Source organism: Notolepis coatsorum, assembly GCF_963971535.1.
Source record: "Notolepis coatsorum genome assembly, chromosome: 7".
Taxonomy (NCBI): Eukaryota; Metazoa; Chordata; class Actinopteri; order Aulopiformes; family Paralepididae; genus Notolepis; species Notolepis coatsorum.
In genome coordinates this window covers 51,973,733-51,994,959 of record NC_140171.1, presented here as the reverse complement: position 1 = coordinate 51,994,959, position 21,227 = coordinate 51,973,733, and the positions used below count along the sequence as shown (strand labels likewise).

At 43.8% G+C, this 21,227-nt stretch overlaps 1 protein-coding gene across 1 annotated transcript in view; it reads right to left on the bottom strand.

Annotated features, from left to right (window-relative positions):
- The window catches only part of LOC311231656 (neuronal acetylcholine receptor subunit alpha-7-like), a gene marked incomplete at its 3' end in the record, with an annotated part of 481,793 nt that overhangs the window by 33,976 nt on the left and 426,590 nt on the right, over positions 1-21,227 (bottom strand). Inside the window, exon 7 of the mRNA XM_084318284.1 lies at positions 15,337-15,531. Coding sequence (XP_084174410.1) covers positions 15,337-15,531 — 195 coding nt within the window. The remainder of the gene's footprint in view (positions 1-15,336; positions 15,532-21,227) is intronic.

Genomic DNA, 21,227 nt, shown 5'->3' with positions numbered 1-21,227 from the left:
CAGGCCGCTACGCGGGAGCACCGGAGGGATGCAGGGAGTTCATCACCCAGTGCTCACTCGTGTTCCAGCTGCAGCCACGCTCATTCCCCTCTTCCAGAGCACAAGCCGCATATATTATCACCCTCCTCACCGGTCAAGCACTCTCCTGGGCTACGGCCGAATTAGAGAGCGGTTCGCCTCTCTGCGACTGTGTGGACAACTTCACCAGGGAGTTGAGAAGGGTATTCGACACTTCCCGAGTACTCTCGGTCTTCGAGGCCGGTGGACGGCTTCTCGCTTGCCGGCAGGGCTCCCGCACGGTCTCAGAATACGCCATCGAATTTCGGATCGTGGCTCGGGAGGCGGCTTGGCCGGAAATTCCTTGTGTGGTCCTATTTCTCAAGGGACTCTCCGCACGGATGCGAGACGAGTTCTCCATGCGTGAGATCCCTGAGCAGCTGGAAACGCTCATCAACACCGCCATACGGATGGACAACCGACATCGGGAGAGAGAGAGGGAGCGTGAAGATACTACCCAGGTACGTGTCCTTTCTCCTCCCGTTGTTGACATCTTCCCGCATTACACGAGTGGGCCACTGGGTGATGAATCCATGCAGCTTGGGGCGCTGTCGCTCTCAGATGACGAGCGGCGGCGCTTCATCGTTTCGGCAGCTGTCGGGAACAGGCTGGCTCAACTCGGCGCCAGTCGGGTAGGGGAGGTGCTCCGCCGGGCCTCGAGAGGGCGCCAGCAGGTGGGCTCACCCCAGCACTACCATCTGACTCACGTACATTTCTGGAGGTGGCGGTTAACTGTGGGGGTAACGTTAGGGGAACGAAGGCTCTCATTGACTCAGGGGCGGCGGGCAATTTCATTCACTTGGGGTTGGTGAGAGAATGGGGAATCCCGGTAGAAGAGTTGGGGGTTCCCATTCCTGTCTACGCCCCCTGGACGGTCAGCCCCTGGGCAGTGGGAGCGTCACACAACGTACTGTCCCTATGCACATCCGGGTGGCGGGTGGGGGGTGGGAGTGGGTTCAATTATTTGTTATTGTCTCCCCCTATTCTGTTATGGTGTCGGGTCATCCCTGGTTGTCTTCATGTGTACGGAATATTAATTGGAGCACGGGCAAGCTCTCAACGGAGGTCGACGTGAAGTCGGTCGTCGGCGAGAGTTTGTCCACTCCCTTGTCTCCCTTCCCCTCTTCTCTTTTTTCTTCTTCTTCTCTCTCCAGGGTGGTGGGGAGCGTCGCAGATTCTGTTCCACCCTCTAATCCCGATTTGATAGGGGTTCCTGAGATCTATTGGGACCTGGCGGACGTTTTTAGCAAGACGTGTGCTAAAGCACTACCGCCTCATAGATCATACGACTGTCCCATTAATCTGCTACCCGGTACCTCCCCGCCTCGCGGGCGAATGTTCTCTCTCTCACGCCCCGAGACCTTGGCCATGAACACCTACATTGAGGAGGCATTGCTTGCGGGGCACATACGTCCTTCCACATCCCCGGCCGGCGCTGGTTTCTTCTTTGTTGACAAAAAAGATGGGGATCAGCGCCCGTGCATTGATTATAGGGGATTGAATGACGTTTCCATCAAGAACCGATATCCTTTACCTCTCATGGACACGGCCTTTGAGTGCTTACAGGGGGCACAGGTCTTTTCTAAACTTGATTTACGTAATGCATACAATCTGGTCAGGATTAGAGAAGGAGACGAGTGGAAGACTGCATTTAATACACCCAATGGTCACTATGAGTATTTGGTCATGCCCTTTGGTTTGGCTAATGCTCCGGCAGTCTTCCAAGCCCTGGTTAACGACGTGCTGCGAGACTTGATTGGGGTGTCGGTGTTTGTTTACCTAGATGATATCCTAATTTTTTCTCGCGATATGGTGCAACACCAACTGCATGTTCGGGAGGTGCTAGACCGTCTCCTCAAGCATCAACTATTCGTTAAGGCTGAGAAGTGTGTGTTTCACACCGATACCGTTTCCTTCCTGGGCTTTGTGTTGACCAAGGGTGATCTACGCATGTATTCGGCCAAGGTGAGTGCAGTCTTGGACTGGCCACGGCCTTCGTCGCTCAAGGGGTTACAACGTTTTTTGGGCTTTGCAAATTTTTACAGGCGCTTTATTCGCAATTTTAGCGCCTTAGCCAATCCGTTAACAGCTCTCACTAAGGCTGAGGTTACACCTTTCGTATCATCTTCGTATTGTTTTCTTATACGTATCGCCGCGTATCGCCGCGACGTCATGCGCCTCGAGTCACACTTTCGTTTTTTTTCCGTTTTTGTCAGCCAAGCACACTGATGTAGTACACTGCCAAAGCAGTAGGTGGCAGTAGGTGGCAAACATGAAGGCAATTTCAACCAATCAGAACGAATGTGCCAATACACTTCCTGGTGGAAGCTCCAGCAAAAGAAAATGTCAATAAGGCAGGCGCCTATGCCGCGCCACCATCTTGCTTTACTCAATGCAGCAATAATTTTTCAGCAAAGCCTAATAAAAGTGCAATAAACAAAACGGATACATTCACTGTGTGTTCTGCCTGTCATTTGTTGATGAAACAAAACTAACATCAACACAAGTGACCACCAAGAGCGGATAGTTTAGGCTAAAAAACGATCGGTAGCATTGTAGCATTGTTAGCTGCATGCTAACGTCAATGGAGTATGCCATTATAACAATATAGCATTGTGGCTAGAAGCTAACGTTAGCTCACGCTACTTAGCCAGCATCAAAACTGATGATATCGCGAGCTATCAGTAGTTAGATAACATTAGAGACAACGCTGTGTGTATTAAACAAAGGTGAATAGATGACTGGGCCATTTTGTTTAATGCTTCTTAAGTTGAAAGAGGAACTCTGAGCTAACAGGGTCTGAATCCTGATAGCTCACGTTAGCCAGCTGCTCATGCAATCGGTAATGCTAGCAGAATGAATGGATGTAAACTTTATTTAACATATTGCATATGGGTACAATACAATACGGCTCAATACAAACAATTGTTAAGGGAATGCAGACTGTTGTAGCTTGGACTGGGGTCCTTATAACAATAACTTGACAACACATGGTAGCTGAAGCTATTTGGGACACGGAGCTCTGTCCCAAACACACACACTGTACACAGGAAGGGCACGCAGATGGTATCTACTGCGCATGGGCGTTTTCGCAACAACTGCTCCGTGCTGACTACACGCTGTTGTCGAAGCGTTTTTTTTGCGTATCTCCAAACGCAAACACAATTTTGCGTTTCAGCCGTATCCACAAAAAAACGCCAAAAAACGCATTTCTGTGTAGATAGGACATGAAACGTCGTCAAAAACGTATAAAAAAAACGCCAGGAATACACTAGTCTAACCATAGCCTAAGGCCTCTCTCCCTGGCTTTGATGTGCGCGCGCAGTAAGACCTCTCGCCGTGCACCGGCAGGTCTCCTCCGGCCACTTCCTATTCCTAAACGGCCCTGGTCGCACATATCCCTGGACTTTATTTCTGGCCTCCCCCTTTCGGACGGGTTTACCGCCATTTTGGTGGTGGTGGACCGGTTCTCGAAGGCGGCTCATTTTGTTCCTCTCCCCAAGCTTCCATCGGCCCGGGAGACTGCTGATCTGGTGATACAGCATGTCTTTCGGGTCCACGGGCTTCCGGTGGATATCGTGTCGGACCGGGGTCCTCAGTTCGCTTCCAGGTTCTGGAAGGCGTTTGCCGCCGGTCTCGGCGCCTCCGTCAGCCTTTTGTCTGGGTTTCATCCGCAGTCGAACGGGCAGACGGAGCGCGTCAACCAGGACCTGGAGGGGGTCTTGAGATGTTACGTTGCCGGTTGCCCGGCAACGTGGAGTAGGAGGTTGGCATGGGCTGAGTACGCGCATAATACCCTCCTCTCCTCCTCTACCGGTATGTATCCCTTTCAGTGTCAGTATGGTTTTCAACCTCCTTTGTTTCCCGAGCAGGAGCAGGAGGCGGAGGTGCCCTCGGCCCAGGCACATGTGGCTCGCTGCCGCAGGACGTGGAAGCGGGTCCGGGCGGCGCTGCAGAAGGTTTCGGTTAGTACCCAGCGGCAGGCTAACCGCAAGCGTCGTCCCGGCTCTGGTTTACCGTCCTGGGCAGCGGGTTTGGCTTTCCACCCGGGATCTCCCTCTCCGGGTGGAATCCAGGAAGCTGGCTCCTCGCTTTATAGGACCCTTTAAGGTGGTACGTCAGGTGAATCCTGTGGCTTACAGGCTACGGCTTCCGAGTTCTATGAGGGTTCATCCAACGTTTCATGTGTCCCTGTTGAAGCCGTTCCTCTCATCGCCCTTGGCCCCGCACTGCCTACAAGTCAAGTCAAGTCAAGAGTTTTAATTGTCACGGCATACAAGTATACAATGAAATGCGGGTGGTCTTGCCCGCGACGATGTGCAATACAATATGGTACAACATATAATAGAATCCAATAAAAATACAGTGGTACAACATATAATAGAATCCAATAAAAAAACAACATTGTGCAATAAACAGGTAACAGGTAACATGGTGTGACATCTCGGTATCTGTACATAGTATTTACAGAGCATATAGGACATGCTAGGTAGCTTTAGTAGTGCAATACACTGTTCCTGTTATACTAATTTAAAGTGGCCTTTCCTCTTGGCCATAAGTGTGCGTGTGTGCGGCATGAGTGTGTGTTCCTCCGCCTCGGTTTATGGGTGGTCAGCCCATTTACACGGTGCAGAGGATACTGGGTTGTAGGCGGAGGGGTAGGGGGTTTCAGTTCTTGGTGGATTGGCAGGGGTACGGGATAGAAGAGCGTTCTTGGGTGCCTCAAAGGGATATTTTAGATCCCAGCCTGATCGATGATTTCCGGCGGCTGAATCCCGAGGCCCCCAGGTGAACGTCTGGTGCCGTTCGTCGGGGGAGGGTACTGTTACGATTCTGGTTCTTGACTACGGTCGGGAACCTCTCACCTTCTCTGTCATCTGTCACTTGGTTACTGTCACTTGTTTTCCCTGTCATTTAGTGCTGTCAATTAGGGGTTGGCTTCTGATTGGCTGTCACGGGGGTGTGTGTGGAATGTTGGTATTTGGTGGCTATATAACATTCCTTTCCTCTGCTTGTCATTTGTCAGGTCTTCACTTTAGGCGTTCGGAGATAACGCGGGCGGTTCCTGTTCTGGACCACCACTAAGCTCCATTATCTAATTCTCTCGTTCCCTTGCCTTGGCATACTAGTATTACTCTTTGTGTTCTTTACTATTAAAGTCGAACCTGTTCAAGAGTTCAAGAGTATACCTTCTCCATCTCTGTGATTGCCTACAACAATTGGAACTCACCTACCTCCATCCTGACACCCCACCAGGCGCTCAAATGTGAAAAAAGCGCCCCCTATCGTCTCCCAGATGGTAATGCACCCTTTTGGATTGGACTCAATGAAAATGGATGAGAAAAAAAAACTCCGGAATCCACATTTTACTTCTCACGCATGTAACCGGAGCCGATCAGATTCATTGTGGACCCTCAGCACAGCGTGTAATATGTGTTTTACAGTATACGTGTTGGATCAATAAAAGGATCGGTTTTTGGAATGGCGATCAGGAATTGGAATAATCCATTTGAATACCATCTGATCTCAGGTAAGGAATCTATTTTACCAGTCTTAGGATAATCAGACCTGTTTTCACGGAGATATAAGCTTTTCCCCTATTATGTGATATGGCTGTTTGACTGTGCGAGTGATCAGGAACTAAGATAATCGATTTTCAGCTTGCGGCACCAGCGTGCATACGTACACATATACTATCGATAATCTAGCGTTTATTTGAAAACGATTCATAAATAGGCCGAAAAATTACAACGTTCTAGAATATTACAGTACAGGGCGTTTATCACGGATTCTTTTTTTCCCCCTTGAAAACGAGGGCTTTTCAAAATGCTATAAAACGGAAATGAACCGATAAAAAAACAATCCGCTTCGACAATGTTGACTGGAAAATGAGTCATTGATAAGCGACGGGCAGATTAGACACATAGCCATAATTTAAAACATAGATTAGGCGATATTAATGCTAACATTGAAGTGGATGGTGGGCATTCAAGCACTAAATGTGCGCCCCCTGCTGGGCACTGAAAGTGTTAATGAAGCTGACAGTCCCCCAAACCAGGCTACACTAGCATAATCAAAATGACACTGCACCAGGCTGTTGGCTAGTAATAGTGTAATGGTGTTATAGTGCAATAGTGTCATAGTGTGTAATGGTGTAATAGTGTGATAGTGTAATAGTGTAATAGGAATAATGCAGAGAGATCTGCTTTCATTGGTCTATGTAAGCCCCACCTTGTAGGCTAGAAAATAAATGTGTGGCAGTCACCTGGTGGAGATGTGTGCTGTATTGAGTGCACCTCTCAAGTTCTATATTGTTTTGGGCTGAGCACACAGCTAGGAACTCATGCACTGTTTTATGTATAATTTAACTGGTGGATTCAAATAACGTATTTAAAATGTGTCTATCTGCCTGTCTGCATTTTTATGTGCCTATATGTGTGAACATGTAGGGGAGAACATGGGACGTTGTCACCAGTGGCGTCGTTAGCCCTGGGCTTCCGGGGCTTTAGCCCCGGATGTTTTTCTCCTAGCCCCGGATCTAAAAAAAAAAATAAAAAAATGTGTTTACATTTTTTTTTTTTTTATGGCAGCATCCCCATTGTCTGTGCTGAATGTTTGTTAGTGTTTGGTATTTTTCTTTGGTTTTTAGTACTTTTAAACATCGATTTTTAGCAAGTAGTAGTTTTCATTTGATCCTATATAATTTTTTCATTCACCGATTTGTGGACTTATTTTTTAGTGTCTTGAAAGGCGCATTATAAATAAAATGCATTATTATTATTATTATTATTATTATTATTATTATTATTATTATTATTATTATTATTATTATTATTATTATTATTATTATTATTATTATTTTTTTTTTTTTTTTTTTTTATTATTACTCAACATGAAAACAAGACAACACAATACAATAACCATAATAACAATACACAGAACTTCACAGGGAGATAACAGAACAATAATAATAAAAGAAATAACAATTTATAAAAACAGAGTACAACATTTTAATTTTTAAGGGGTACTATCTTACAATTGGCCTTTCCCAGTATTCAGTACCGTTTCCCGGCCGTGTGGCTCTATATCAATAAGACTTATGTCTCTAATTCTCATATTGGCGCACGCTTCCAATTCCCCTCACAACCCTCTGTTATGGTTTGTAACCGACCTCAAACGCAACGGCACAGACAGGTAGTTCAGAGTTAGCCAAATACTAGGGCGTATTTATTTACAGAGTCAAAAAAAGGGTAAAGTACAATTATCAAACAAATAGGGAGACTGCCTTCGGCAGAGTCATCTGCGGCTCTGCAGAATCCTCCTGGTGATAGCGGTGGGGAAATGGCATGTGACGTTGTAGCGGCTCTGCAGATACTCCCAGCTTTTACTCAAGGTGGAAAACGGAGAGAGAGAGAGGTATCAGAAACAGTCCAACGAAACACAGAGGCAGTGTGGTTCCCTCCTCCCTTAGCTGTGTCCAGAACCAATTGACAGTGACAGTCTTCAGTGTTCCCCACAACACACAAATAGCTGAGTCAGTGCAAACAAAACGAAATCTTCAGTGTCTCTTCTAAAACACACAATCAGAATAATCCAGAGGGGTAACGAAATCTTCAGTGTCTCTTCTAAAACACACAATCAGAATAATCCAGAGGGGTAACGAAATCTTCAGTGTCTCTTCTAAAACACACAATCAGAATAATCCAGAGGGGTAACGAAATCTTCAGTGTCTCTTCTAAAACACACAATCAGAATAATCCAGAGGGGTTTGGTTCCACTCACCCAAGCGCAACACGTAAAGCGGGAAAACGAGGCGCAGCTCCAAACAGGGAACAAGGTTCTCAACAGCGGTTCTCCACAGAAAGGTCCTGGAGAGAAAGTAGACCAGGAACAGCAACGGGGAAAAAGCAGGCAAATGCAGTTGTATTCCAGAACGACCCGACATCGATAGAAAGAAGGTCCAGGTATATAAAGCCCTCTGGGGCGCTGATTAGCACCCACATCAGGTGCGTGATGGTAATTGATACTTAACCTAGAAGTGTGCGTTAGGCAACGGACCAATCATCACAGCACCCCAAGAAGCGTGTGGCGGGGAAAGAACCAATCCTCACACCCTCACCCTCACCAAAGTGTCATCTCAAAACGTGCATATCAGTGATGTCAGAGCTTTCCAGCTGCATAACAATGTGGCAATTGTCACCAGGCCACACAGTGGTTGGAGCCCAGCCTCAAAACGGCTTAAGATCCTGAGGTAGAAAAACGCTGCCCCTGAGTACCCGACCAGAAATACAAAACAATGAACCTTTTCGAAAAACAAAAACCTACTGAGTGTTCCAATCCAAAATGACATTGTGGTTAGAAGTGGTGGAGAAAATAAAAGCTAGCATATAATGGTAATGTCTGGTTAGGAGCGAGGGAAAGTGGATGGATTATCCAATGGGGGGTCCGGGAGGGGGGGGTTATGAGCTGGAGCATATGTGTGTAGGTTTTTAGATAACAGGTATTAAGGGTATATCCTATATATGACAATTAACTAAAATGTGATTTCATTGGATGTGCACTGTCAACTAATGCTTGTATATCTTATCGTGTGTTGTCATGTTTGTTTATGTGTTTGTTTAAAAAATAATAAAAAAATAAAATACAAAAAAAGAGTGTTCCATAGACTCACAGGAACCGTGCAAAAGTGCCTAAACAGTGAAGAAATAGCAAAATAGCAAAATAGCTCCCCCCCAATAAAATTCCCCCAGTTAAAGTTAAGAAGGACAAGACAAAAGACAAGACAGACAAGACATTTCCTCCTCCCCCTCCCACGAGACCGCCGGACTCCCACGAACAAGCACCTCAACCCCGCTCAGCCGCACACGGCGGTCCTGACCTTCTCAGCTGTTGCAAACCACAGGTCAATACCAGCCTGCCCCACCCCAATCACCCGCGCCGTGGATATCTCAAGATAAATCACATCCAACAGTGTTAGGGACCAGTTAATCACTGTGAGCTTCTCAGGCTCCTTCCATCTCAATGCGAGATGAGAACCTGCTCTCAAGCTCTTGCAGCATTCTGTCGAGGACTGGATAGAACAGTCTCTGTCTCAGCTGATCTCCATGAGGTCTGAGCTTGTGCCACAAGATGACTCAACTACATACTCGTCCATCCTTTTCTGCTTCCTCCTTTGGCTGGTAGTATGTTCCTCAATCCCAAGGCCATTACATATGGCCTTTGTCCTGTCATACATGTCCACTGCCATCTCTGAGGTGCGATAACCTTTGAGTGTGTCCTGCACTGTGCTTTTAAATAGTACAGATAGGTATTGAAGATGTGCACTTTAACGCAGCAGCACCTGGAGCCAGGGCCAGACTGGGGAAATAATTCATACCGGGAGATATAGCGCGAAATATAGCCCCAATCAGGCCACTTTTTAAGCGGGGGGTCTGGGGGTCCCCCACCAGGAAATTTGTTGTTACAAAGACTTAATTTCCTGCATTCTGGTGAATTTTAGTGCATGTGAATCACAAACTAATGAGCCAACAATTGCTTAGTACAATGTACTGTTATGAACCTCAAATAAAACTGTTGTGGCACTAGCAATGCTACTCTCTCCACCTTCAAAAAGAAAAAAGCAAGAGCACAACATATTTTTCTATTTAGTATTATAATACAGTTAACCACTCTCTCCACCTATTCAAACAGAGCAAGAGCACAATACCATATTCACTTTACTGATGCACTACCCATCAACAGTTAAAATAGCCCTTTACACAAACATTATATGACAAACCTTTCATTACAATACTATAATTATAACAGTAGCCACTGCTGAATAGTGACACATGTATCGCGTGTGGTGAGCACACGCATGCATGCACAACGAAGACAGAAGATTGCGTTGTCTCAATCATTTTAACTATAAAATGAGCTCAAAGTATGAGCTCACTGACTGAAATTTCCAACAAAAAGCATCAATTGTCAAATAATATTGATCACATTAACCCATTCTCCGCCACCACTTTGATTCGTCCTAATCCATTCTCTGCCAGCTCTATTTGTCTATGGAGATGTTCATCTACTTTGCAGGGCTATAACTTTTTAAATTGTATTGCTAAATTGACATTACTATGGCCCATTCAACATCAAGTATCTATCGTTTAGGATGTAGCAATGTTCTACTTTTTCATTCACACATTCATACTAAAATACGGTCTAAAGTATAAATATGTTTTTATCGTTTTCTGCAGTATTTCATAGAACGTGAGTTATAGCCACAAATGCATATATTAGATCATCAAATGCAGTTTGATACCGATTGACGCCAGATAAAAAATGTCAACTGTACGTTATGACTCATCATGCGCGGTTGACCGGAGGGGGGGGGGGGGGGGGGGGGGGGTCGTTTATAAGTCTGTGGCCGACATTAAATCATTCATGTAGTATGGGCGATATATAGATCAGAGCAGTTTGTATCGAAAATGGTAAACAAACAGGCTGAAACTCACCCCAGTCTCCTCGTAGCGTTGGGTGATGAGCGTGGAGCAAAAATATTGCTATTATGGGATGTCGATCTAGGCGACCCAGTTCCAGGTTGTATAATACTAATATACGTCCAAGCATGTTGTTTATCGAGTTATGGCAACTGATCCATATCCAGTGTATCAAGATGGAGTCCGGACCGAATATGGATGAGCACCACTTCCGGCCGCTCATTTCCGGTTTGGCACCTCGCCGATCGGCCACCGGGTGGCGGTCTTGAAGCGCTGGAGAGTTGAGCGGAGTCCTACATCACCAGTCATGGCTCCGTGGGTGAAATGTGAATACCATGACAGAAATTTGAAATATTGATCTCGATGACGGCGTAATCAGTCATTGGCAGATTAAGCATGGCGAGGAATGACGGCTTAATCCGTCATTGGCGAAAAAAGGGTTAACTAGACTAGATTCAAGTTCAAGTTTCAAGTTTCTTTAATAGTTGTCATACAGAAGTACAGAATACTTTTATACAAAATGCTTCTTACTGTTTCGCTCCAGAGACTGTGTTAGACAAGATAGTATGAAATAAAATAGTATAGCATGTAAAATAGAAGTAAAAATAGAGGTCACAGTGTTCAGCATAGACATATGTACAATGTTCGATGCAGAATAGAAGTAACTGAGTTACCATACAATATACAATATACTATGCAATGTACTAATATACAATACTATATAGTGCAGAGCAGAAATGGGATGAGGTACAATTTAGGTACAATTTACAGTAAGGTGTGCGAGTTGTAGTGCAAATCCTTTACCAATAAATATAAAGTGTAAAGTGTGTTTAGGTGTTCTAAAGTGTGTAAAGTGGGTGCTGCAGTGAGTTGCCCGTTTAAAGTGAGTGTGTGCGTGTGGATGTGTGTGCTGTGTGCATTTGATGGTTGCTGCATAGTGTTTATTGTTCGTTGAGCAGCCTGATGGCCTGGGGATAGAAGCTCCTTCTGAGTCTTTCTGTGCTCGCCTTAAGACTCCGGTATCGCTTGCCTGACCGCAGCAGTTCAAAGAGGCAGTTGTTCGGGTGGCTGGAGTCCTTGATGATTCTCTTAGCCTTCCCCCTGCACCGCTTGTTGTAAATGTTCTGGATGGTGGGAAGCCCCCCTCCAATTGTGCGTTCGGCTGAACGTGTCACTCTTTGTAGTCTGCTACGGTCTTGTGCAGTGCTATTCCCAAACCAGGAGGTGATGTTGCCAGTCAGGATGCTCTCGATTGTACATGAGTAGAAGTTCCTAAGGATCTTCTGACTGACTTGGAACTTCCTTAGGCGCCTGAGGAAGTAGAGGCGTTGTCGTGCCTTCTTCACAACACTGTCAATGTGTGTGGTCCATGTCAAGTCCTCGGATATGTGGGCTCCGAGGTACTTGAAACTGTTCACTCTCTCAACCGGTGCCCCGTTGATGCTGAGGGGGCTGTAGTCCTTGACCCCCGACCTCCTGAAGTCCACAATCATCTCTTTTGTTTTGCTGACGTTCAGGGAGAGGCAGTTCTCCTGACACCACTGTGACAGATTCTCTACCTCTTCCAGGTAGGCCCTCTCGTCGTTGGCAGAGATCAGGCCCACCACTACTGTGTCATCAGCAAATTTGATGATTGTGTTGTTGTTCCGCTGTGCCACGCAGTCATGTGTGTACAGGGAGTAGAGGAGGGGGCTCAGAACACAGCCCTGGGGGGCCCCTATGTTGAGCATGATGGATGAGGAGGTGCAGTTGCCTGCTCTTACCAAGATTATCATGCACATCTTATGCCTTCTTATTACCTGTTTATGTATTTTATTATTAGTATTATTGCACAATCGATGCGGGCATGACCACCCGCATTTCACTGTATGCCCTGGTATGTATGTGACTAATAAACCTCTTGAATTGATTTGATATTGTCTGCTGATTTTCATCCAGTTGTCACATGAAAGGTTGGAACAATGATAATGATAATAATGAGGCTTGTGTCTATCACTCCGCTGGCCAGTTCTACCAACTATGCATTACAATTCCCTGCGGTCAACATAATTTCTTCCTATTTTGGTTGTAATTGTGTAATGATAGATGTATAACCTGAACACTGTACATATCTGTTTTCAGGAAACACTGGGCTATACAAAGAATATGCTGTGATGTCACATGAATGTATAAATATATGGCCATGCATTTAATCTCTCTCTTTTTTATAAAATCATTATAGCCAACATGCAATATATCCCATTGATTGGTACAATGGGACAGACATTTGTTTTATACAGCTATAACCTGCATTCTTTCAAAATATATCATTAATCAATAAAACAGATATTGGAATACATAAATAAAGGTTTTCAATTCAATAACTGAAATATACATTATTCAGACTAGTAGTTATATTACTACTACAATAGAAAATGTTTGATTTTGTATCTGATCTGTCAGCATGGCTGTCACAGCACTTAATTATGTTAATACTATTCAGGGGAGAGGTGTGGCTGGGAGGTATTGTTTACGCCCAGCAGAATCCTGGCAAAAGGTGTCAAATCTTTAAGAGCTGTTTTCTCTGCTTAGGTCTCTGGGGAAAAAAGACTGCTACAAGATTTAAAATTAGCACATCACAATAATAACATTCTCAGATTTCAAAGTATGACACATCATTTGAAAGCTTACATTCTGTACTTTCACAATCTGGAAAAATCTGGAAAATGAAAAAATAGACATGTAGGCTATAGCACTGGTCGGGGTCACATATAACCAAATCAGTCAACATTTCAACATGGAGAATCACAATAAAACATGTCCCAGTTTTCATGCTACTACATACAGTGTGCATAACACAGTAAGCTAAGCAAATATCAGACAAACATAAAATACTGTATCTAGTACAGGTAAAAATTACAGTAAAACAAAAATAGAAAAAAATTAAATAGAGTACAGAAAATACTATACATTATCTCTTTGCCTAGCTGGATCTGGCAAGATATTTTTTTGTTGTGATTCTCCATGTTGACATGTTGACTGATTTGGGTATGGAGAGAACATTTATATTGTCATCAGTCTGCATCATTGGTTGTCTTGTGTAGTGTTTGGTGAATGTATTGTATATTTCCACGTTCTCTGTGTACAGTACTTAACTCTCCTTCCATTTTGGTTGAAGACAGGTAAACTCACCTGCTGCATTTTTATAGTGCTTAAACCTGATTGGTGTATCTACAATTAAGCAATGGTGTGTTTGTGCATCTGATTGCTGCGTTTAACCAATTGGTCTGTGGTAATTTGACATTCTATGTGTAATGCAATGCAAGTGTGTTTAGTGTTTTGCAAATCACTGTGTGTATTGTTTTGCAAAAAGTGTGAGGCTGACTTTGTGCTTATAGGCGTGCAAATCTGGGCCTATGTTTTGCTCCTTGAGTGTAAGGTTTTGATAATTGTGTAATACTTTTGATTTGAGTGTTTATGCAATCGAAGAAAACTGCAAAGACTAGAGATTAACTGTTTATTTCTTTTGTACATAGGCTGTGCATAATGTTTGTTTGTTTATTTGCTTATGTGTATGATTCTTAACAGTGTTTTTATTTTGTTATTGGTGTATATGTGTGTATGTATGTATGTATATGTATATATATATATATATATATATATATATATATATATGTATGTATGTATGTATGTATGTATGTATGTATGTATGTATGTATGTATGTATGTATGTATGTATGTATGTATGTATGTATGTATGTATGTATGTATGTATGTATATGTGTATATATGTATATTTGTACTCTTGTTGGGGCCTCTTGGACCATATCAATGTTTTATCTGGTTAAATAAATAAATAAGAAACTGATGATTTGGTCCTGTTAACTTTGAATTTCTATGGGGACTGCCCAGATCCCTCTCATGGACCTGGACCTCACTTTAAAAAACTCTAATCTAGTTCTTCAGTATTCGTCTCTAATTACTCTAAAATTGCGTATTTCTGTGTGTAAAAAAAAATAGCCCCCAATGTTTTCTAACCCTAAAAACGCCCCTGGTTGTCACACGGGTAGGTTGTCACATTCATTATATTTCACCACCAGAGGGTCCTGTCTCCCATACTTTGGTATTTAAATGTCCAGAATTGGGGTCAGAGTTCGCCTACATTGTCATATTTGAAGTGAAACAGCTGAATTTGAGGTGAGAGGACTTTTTGTGTTTTTCATGTCCATTTGTAAATATTCCGCTCCTCAGTATTTTTCTTCTATAGGCTTTTACACAATTGTTTTATAATGAAACAATTATTACCCTTAAAAAGTGTGAAGGGATAGCTATAGTTTAGATTGTTGTTAGCTACCTAACTAGTTGTTAGATGGCTGTTAGCCTTGATGCTATCAAGACGGTTGTCACATTTTATTTGGGGTTGGTTGTCACATGTTGTGTAGGCTATTATTTTTAGGCCGATTTATTGTGTTCTTATTTTGTTATATAGGATGGCCTAAAGATGTGTTTCCTGTTCATGTTCATTAAGATGCATTACATTATGTATTTGTCAATGCAATTCAACTTTCAAATTTAGTTCTGCCTTCTTGTCTATTCTCAGTCCTTGCCCCACAATGGTGGAATGAACTACCCACCCCAGTTAGGACAGCCGAAACCCGTCCAATCTTTCTATTGAAAGAGGTTTTGATTATGAGCAATTCACACTAGAGTAAAAAGTGTGACAACGTCCCCCATTCTCCCCTATGCCGGTATGTATGTATTTATGTGTGTACGCAAGTGTACCGTACATAACGTGTGTGTCCATGCATAGCAAGATGTGTACCCAGTGAGATCTTCTCCCCAGAGTCTGCAGGCAGCAGGAAGACAAGCAGGGCCAGGCCAGAGATGAGGACGCAGGGGATGAGCAGGTTGAGGCCGTAGTAGAGCGTCCTGCGACGCATGGTGACTGTGAACGTCACGTCCGGGTAGGGTTCCTTACAGCAGTCATAGTACAGCTCGTTACGCTTGGCGGGAACGCCTGGGGACAGATGGAGAGAGGTGATGCAGACTGATTCATATACTACAGTAGGTCAAAATACAAACAACCTCCCCAAAAGAGCACAGTGCACCCAAACACATCAATGTGACAAACTGATCATTCTGGTCAAACTTTCCAAAGGTCCCTTGTGCTACAGCTGTGTGGCTGAATTGATGTTGTGAAGTGTCAGTGCACTAGTCGTCACTTCTACAAATCATTATAATGTGTGCCAAAGAAATCTACAGATTCACATATGCATGACCATCATTCCTGCAATGCAGCTGCATCTATCTTTCAGTGCTGTGCACGCTCCACTCAGTGTGCACCGGTTTGTGAACAGTCACTAATGGACCGTGGTTGAGAATTGATATGTTTCTATTTTAAAGGAACACGCCAACATTTTGGGAAATTAGTTTATTGTCTTCTCCAGAGAGAGACAAGAAGATAGATACCAGTTTTCTCTCTGTGCGTTCAGTGAAAAGCTATCTGGCTGCACGTTAGCCTAGCTTAGCACAATGAATGGAAGCGGACATGGCCGGTTAGCTTTCTACTGAACGCACAGAGAGGAAACTGGTATCTATCTTCTCGTCTCTCTCTGGAGAAGACGATAAGCTAACTTCCCAAAATGTTGCCGTGTTCCTTTAAGCGGCACAGCTGCTCTAGCCTTCACATCACTGGTTTAGTGGCCCAGGAAACTCACAGACCAAATCATCTCACGTGACGCTACTCAGCCAATCAAATCTGTGCATTCCCATAAGCATTGCGACTGGAGTCAGTGAGATACACACACAGTCAGGGGAGAGAGACGAGACGGACAACAGTCAGAGAACTAGTCAGAGGAAAGTAATTTCACATGGCATGCTCGGAAAAAAGAAAAGTAGACAGTGAAAACAAAGAAAAGTAGACAGTGAGCTTCTAATCAAAATGCTGTGAGGCAGCTTTCTCCACTATGGAGATTAAAACCAAATTATGGTTCCAGGCTCACTAATGAGCACCTACACATGTGCATGAGAACAGCCCTGACACCATTCCAGCCTAGATTTAAAATCCTGGCAGGACTAAAGCTCACTTCTCTCACTGAACAAGAGAAAGTGGGGGAGTGGCGTTAATTTTGTCAACGAAAATGATGACGAAAGATGTTAGTCAACAAAGGTTTTTTTCATGACGACAACGAGACGTGACGTCACGTTATTGAAGACCATGTGACGCTAACGTGACTAAATAGTTAATTACATATCGTTGACCACAACTGAGGACACAAAAATGTAATTTACAAAAACCAGGACGAAATTTCTCTTCATGTATGTTGATATTGTTGACTAAAACAAGACGAGACAAAATAATTATAACTTTTCGAATGATTATTTCAGTATTTCCGTTTCCGGCTGTGAGTCTGCAGCCAAAGCAGCGTGTGGGCTTTGGCTCATTCTTTCCCTGACACAGCACAAGCATGGAGGTCGAAAGCCCAGTAGGTGGCATACTGGAATGATCAAATAGCTCAGCTGAGCCGCCCCCCTCAGTCAGACAATGGCGGCCGCGGGCCAACAGCAACAGGGTCGTCTCAACAATGATCCATTATCCCGTGGGCTTGGAAGAAAACGAAGACCAGACCCCTGGGCATACAAGACCATCTTGTACTTTAGATATATAGAGCTTGGGGCGGCTACGTGGCGTAGTGGGCAAGACGCTCGCCATGAATGCTGGAGACGCTGGGCTCGCCTGTTCGAGCCCAGCGCTCCACATTGCTTTCAGTTTAGCTGGTAGTCCGTACTAATACACATTGGCCGTATTAGGGGGTGGGAAACTGATGGGTGGGGATCGGGCGTTGTGGACAGCGACTCCTACAGGTCGGTTGGTGCGCCTGCGCAGTAGAATCAGGAAGTGTCGGGGGCAGCGTGAGCCTCCCACGCATTACTCCTCGCCACTGAGAGATCGAGCTGCGCAGGTGAAAAGATGCGACTGCTGTTACCTCAAGTACCGGAGGGGACTTGTGCTATGTATGACTTAGTCCACATTGCAGCCGGCTTGTGGGAGGCGTTCGTGACAGGGGAGGGTGAATTGGATGATACGAAATTGGGATGGGAGAAAATATATAAAATGGGAGAAAAAGTGGATAAAAAAAAAAGATATATAGAGCTTGAAGGAGCTACAGAATGTATCGTTGAAAAAAGTGAAACAGGAGGAGAGCCCGCTCAGCCCGGGGAGAAATGTGGTCATCGAATTAATGGAAAAAACACCACTAATCTCAAACGACATCTGGGCCACGTTCCCCGTACCTGGATAACTGAGTTAGCCGGATAACTTTCGGTTAAGTCTGACTTAAGCCGGACTTTCCGGCTCCCCGTACCTGGATTTTCCAAATCACCATGACAATAGATCCAAAAGTTTGAGCCTGGTCGAAAGCAGGGTTTAAGTTCAAGTTAGCCGGATCAACCATCGCCACGCCCCCGCAAAGGAGTGACAGCGCGTTTCCTGAAATTATTCCCACAGTCTAGGATCTGCGTTATACCATTCTGAATTACGTTTTTGTGCTCCATTCTTCCAGAGGGGTCTTTTGAAATGTAAAATAGACCCAAAATGCTGATACTAAATTCACTTTGTCCTAAATAATGCACGTTATATACCGTGGCGCTCGCTCGGTGCAACAACAACAAAATAAAGAATATTCTAAACACGGGTCTCTCGTTCATTAATGTATAAACAATGAATTTATCCCATCTGGCACAGTGGCTCAGCGGTAGTGCTCAAACCTGGCAACCCAGCGACCGGTGTTCCAAACCCCGTGTTTCCAATATAATTTTTTTGAATATAATATTAATTATTATACGCAAAGGTAGCCTGGTTTTAAGTTAAAATATTATAAATCTACATGCATTGAGGATGTCATTCTTTATATAGCTCTCAACGTGCACCAAATTGAATTATTCCTATATTGCAAAAAGAAGGAGACGACTGGGTTTCGAACCCCGGTCGTCTGCGTGAAAGTCAAAAGAAGAACCCGTTACACCACAGAGAAGATAAGTAAAAGATCGACCATACATCAATCAATGGGTAAGGGAGCCGTATCGTTATTCTGTATAACAGTTTTACTAATTATTTTCGCTAGCAAGATCTCATTTGATTATTCAATCCAGCAGGCAAGTTTAAAGAAATATAATCTGATTGATTGAGGTAATGAGGGACTTAAAATGTGCCTATAGATAACGCATTTAACTTGTCGGCGAGGCGATTGAGCCGTACTGCAATATGTTACTAAAGTTTTAAATCAATTAATCAATCAATGCCGCTAGAGAATCAGGATCTCTGCTCTCGACACTTGCTGCCTTCTCGGCTGAGGCGGGCACGCGCAGTTATCCTGGGTCTCAAGTCTGGCTTGAGTTAACGAGACTGAATCCACCTTCGAGGAACAGGAAAATCCCGGCTTCAAACATCGGGTTAACTGAATCTGGATAATGACATCTTGATCGACTTAGTTGAACCAGGTACGGGGAACGGGGCCCTGAAGACATTCCACAAGGAAATCCAGGTAAATGTAAAAATGCATTAGCACCATATGACTGAGTGAATTTGTATGGACTAGTATTAGGGATGCTCGATATTGGCTTTTTTACCGATACCGATATACCGATATTGTCCAACTCTTAATTTCCGATACCGATATCAACCGATACCGATATATGCAGGGTTTCCCCCCCCCCAAAAATGGAATAATTTCAGGTAATTAACATTACATATCTCTTGTTGTGGAATTAACACAACATTATGCATACTTTTGACAATAAATTAAATCAGAATTAGTTCTTACTTGCTTGCCTGGGTAAATAAAGGTTATAGAAAGTAAAAAAAAAAATATTAATTATTTTTTTTGAAAACCGATATTTTCCGATATCACATTTTAATGCCGATATCGGCCGATAATATCGGTAGGCCGATAATATCGGACATCCCTAACTAGTATATCATGGAGCCATTTGTGGTGGATTAGCCCGTCTGTTGCTAGCTACTAGCTAGCTAGCCCCCTGATGCTTGCTAACACTAGCCACGTGACACCTAGCTAACATACTGTGACTGTGTGAGCCAGACGGACACAATTAATGACCAACAGATTGATTAACAGTAACCTAAAGTGACAATTCAACTGCATCGATTTGAAAATGTTAGAATCTATTAGAATCGCAATTTCAATGTGTGCAGTAGTGCTGCTGTTATTCTCAATGTCCGTTACAGCCAACAAACACTATGCCATACGCTACTGCATCAACGTTATGATTAACAAAGGCATACGTAACGTTGTGTGGCATTAAGTATTAACACATATATTACACTTTAACTTACTACTATTAGTTACTTTATTAATTCGTATCTTTGTGAGGTTACTGTTATAATTTACATTACATTGAAAAGATACGAAGCTATATTTTTTAAAGGTGCATTTTTTTATACAGAAAGACGTATTATTTAGAAAGTACATCAGCTGAAAGGTCATTCTCTTGTCTGAAATGTATCAAAACCTATCTACGCAATAGCTGTGGACAAGAGAGACTCACACATTATGACCAAAATGTTGATGGAATCGTAGAGCTGCATGAACTAAAGGCCCGCGGAGTGTTTTAAAACAGAGTTATTGACTGTTTTGCCAACATGAAAGAGAGAAGGATGTCATTCCTCTACAAATAGGATGGGGTGAGTGCAGGGCCGCCTCAGGGGGTGTGCGAGCAGTGCGGTCGCACAGGGCCTCGCGGGAAGGGGGGCCTCGCAATTTTTTTTTAAATAATAATAATTTATTTTAATTTTAATTTTTAATAAAAAAAAAAAAAGAATTAAATAAAAAAAAAAAATAGAATGTTAACAATCACTTTCCATCACAGACCTAAAATCTAGTTTTGCTTACATGCTTATATATTTCACATTAGACACGTTTGTAGAATAGTGTTCCGGGCTCTGTGGCTCTGCAGATATACTATTGGTTTCATTCAATTACTTTTATGCAAAGCATCGTGGGGTGGGAGGACTAACACTAGGGGGAGCTGGTTGGCGTCGGTCTGGTAGTCGGTAGAGAGATGTGAAGAAGACCGGTATTATCCACGAGGGGAGGGGGTACAGCCAGGTACAGGGTCTATTCGGCGCTGTCCACTGGAGCGAGTGGATGTCTTGGCCAAGAGAACCAGATGTGCAGCATCGGAGCGGAGGAGATGGCGCCGCGTGCCGTGGGCTTGTCGGTACCGGGTGTGGTGATTGGGTTGTGCCGGGACGGGGAGGACGTTCGGCGGATGGACTGAGGATGAAAGTTGTTGCATGTTGGAACCTTCAGTCAGGCTATAGCTATGTCGGCTAGTAGCTTGGCTGGGGGCAGGGACCATAGATATATATATAGAACACTAGATAGCTTGCCCGCGCTGCCGGCCAATGGAGAGCGACGTCACTGAACCGCCGCCTTCTTGCTCCAGTTAGCCTTGAGTGAGTGAGTGAGCTGCACAGACAAAAATACTCATAACTCGCTGAAATATTTACGGATTTACAAACGGTTTGGTTTATTACAAGCATTATTAACGTGGCTATGATTCAAGCGGTTTGTAAAAAAAACATATTTAATTTTTTTTTATAAGTATGCAGTATCATAACTACATCTTTGATGTTTATAGCAAACCAACCCGTTTGTAAAAATCCGTCAATATTTCAGCGAGTTATGAGTATTT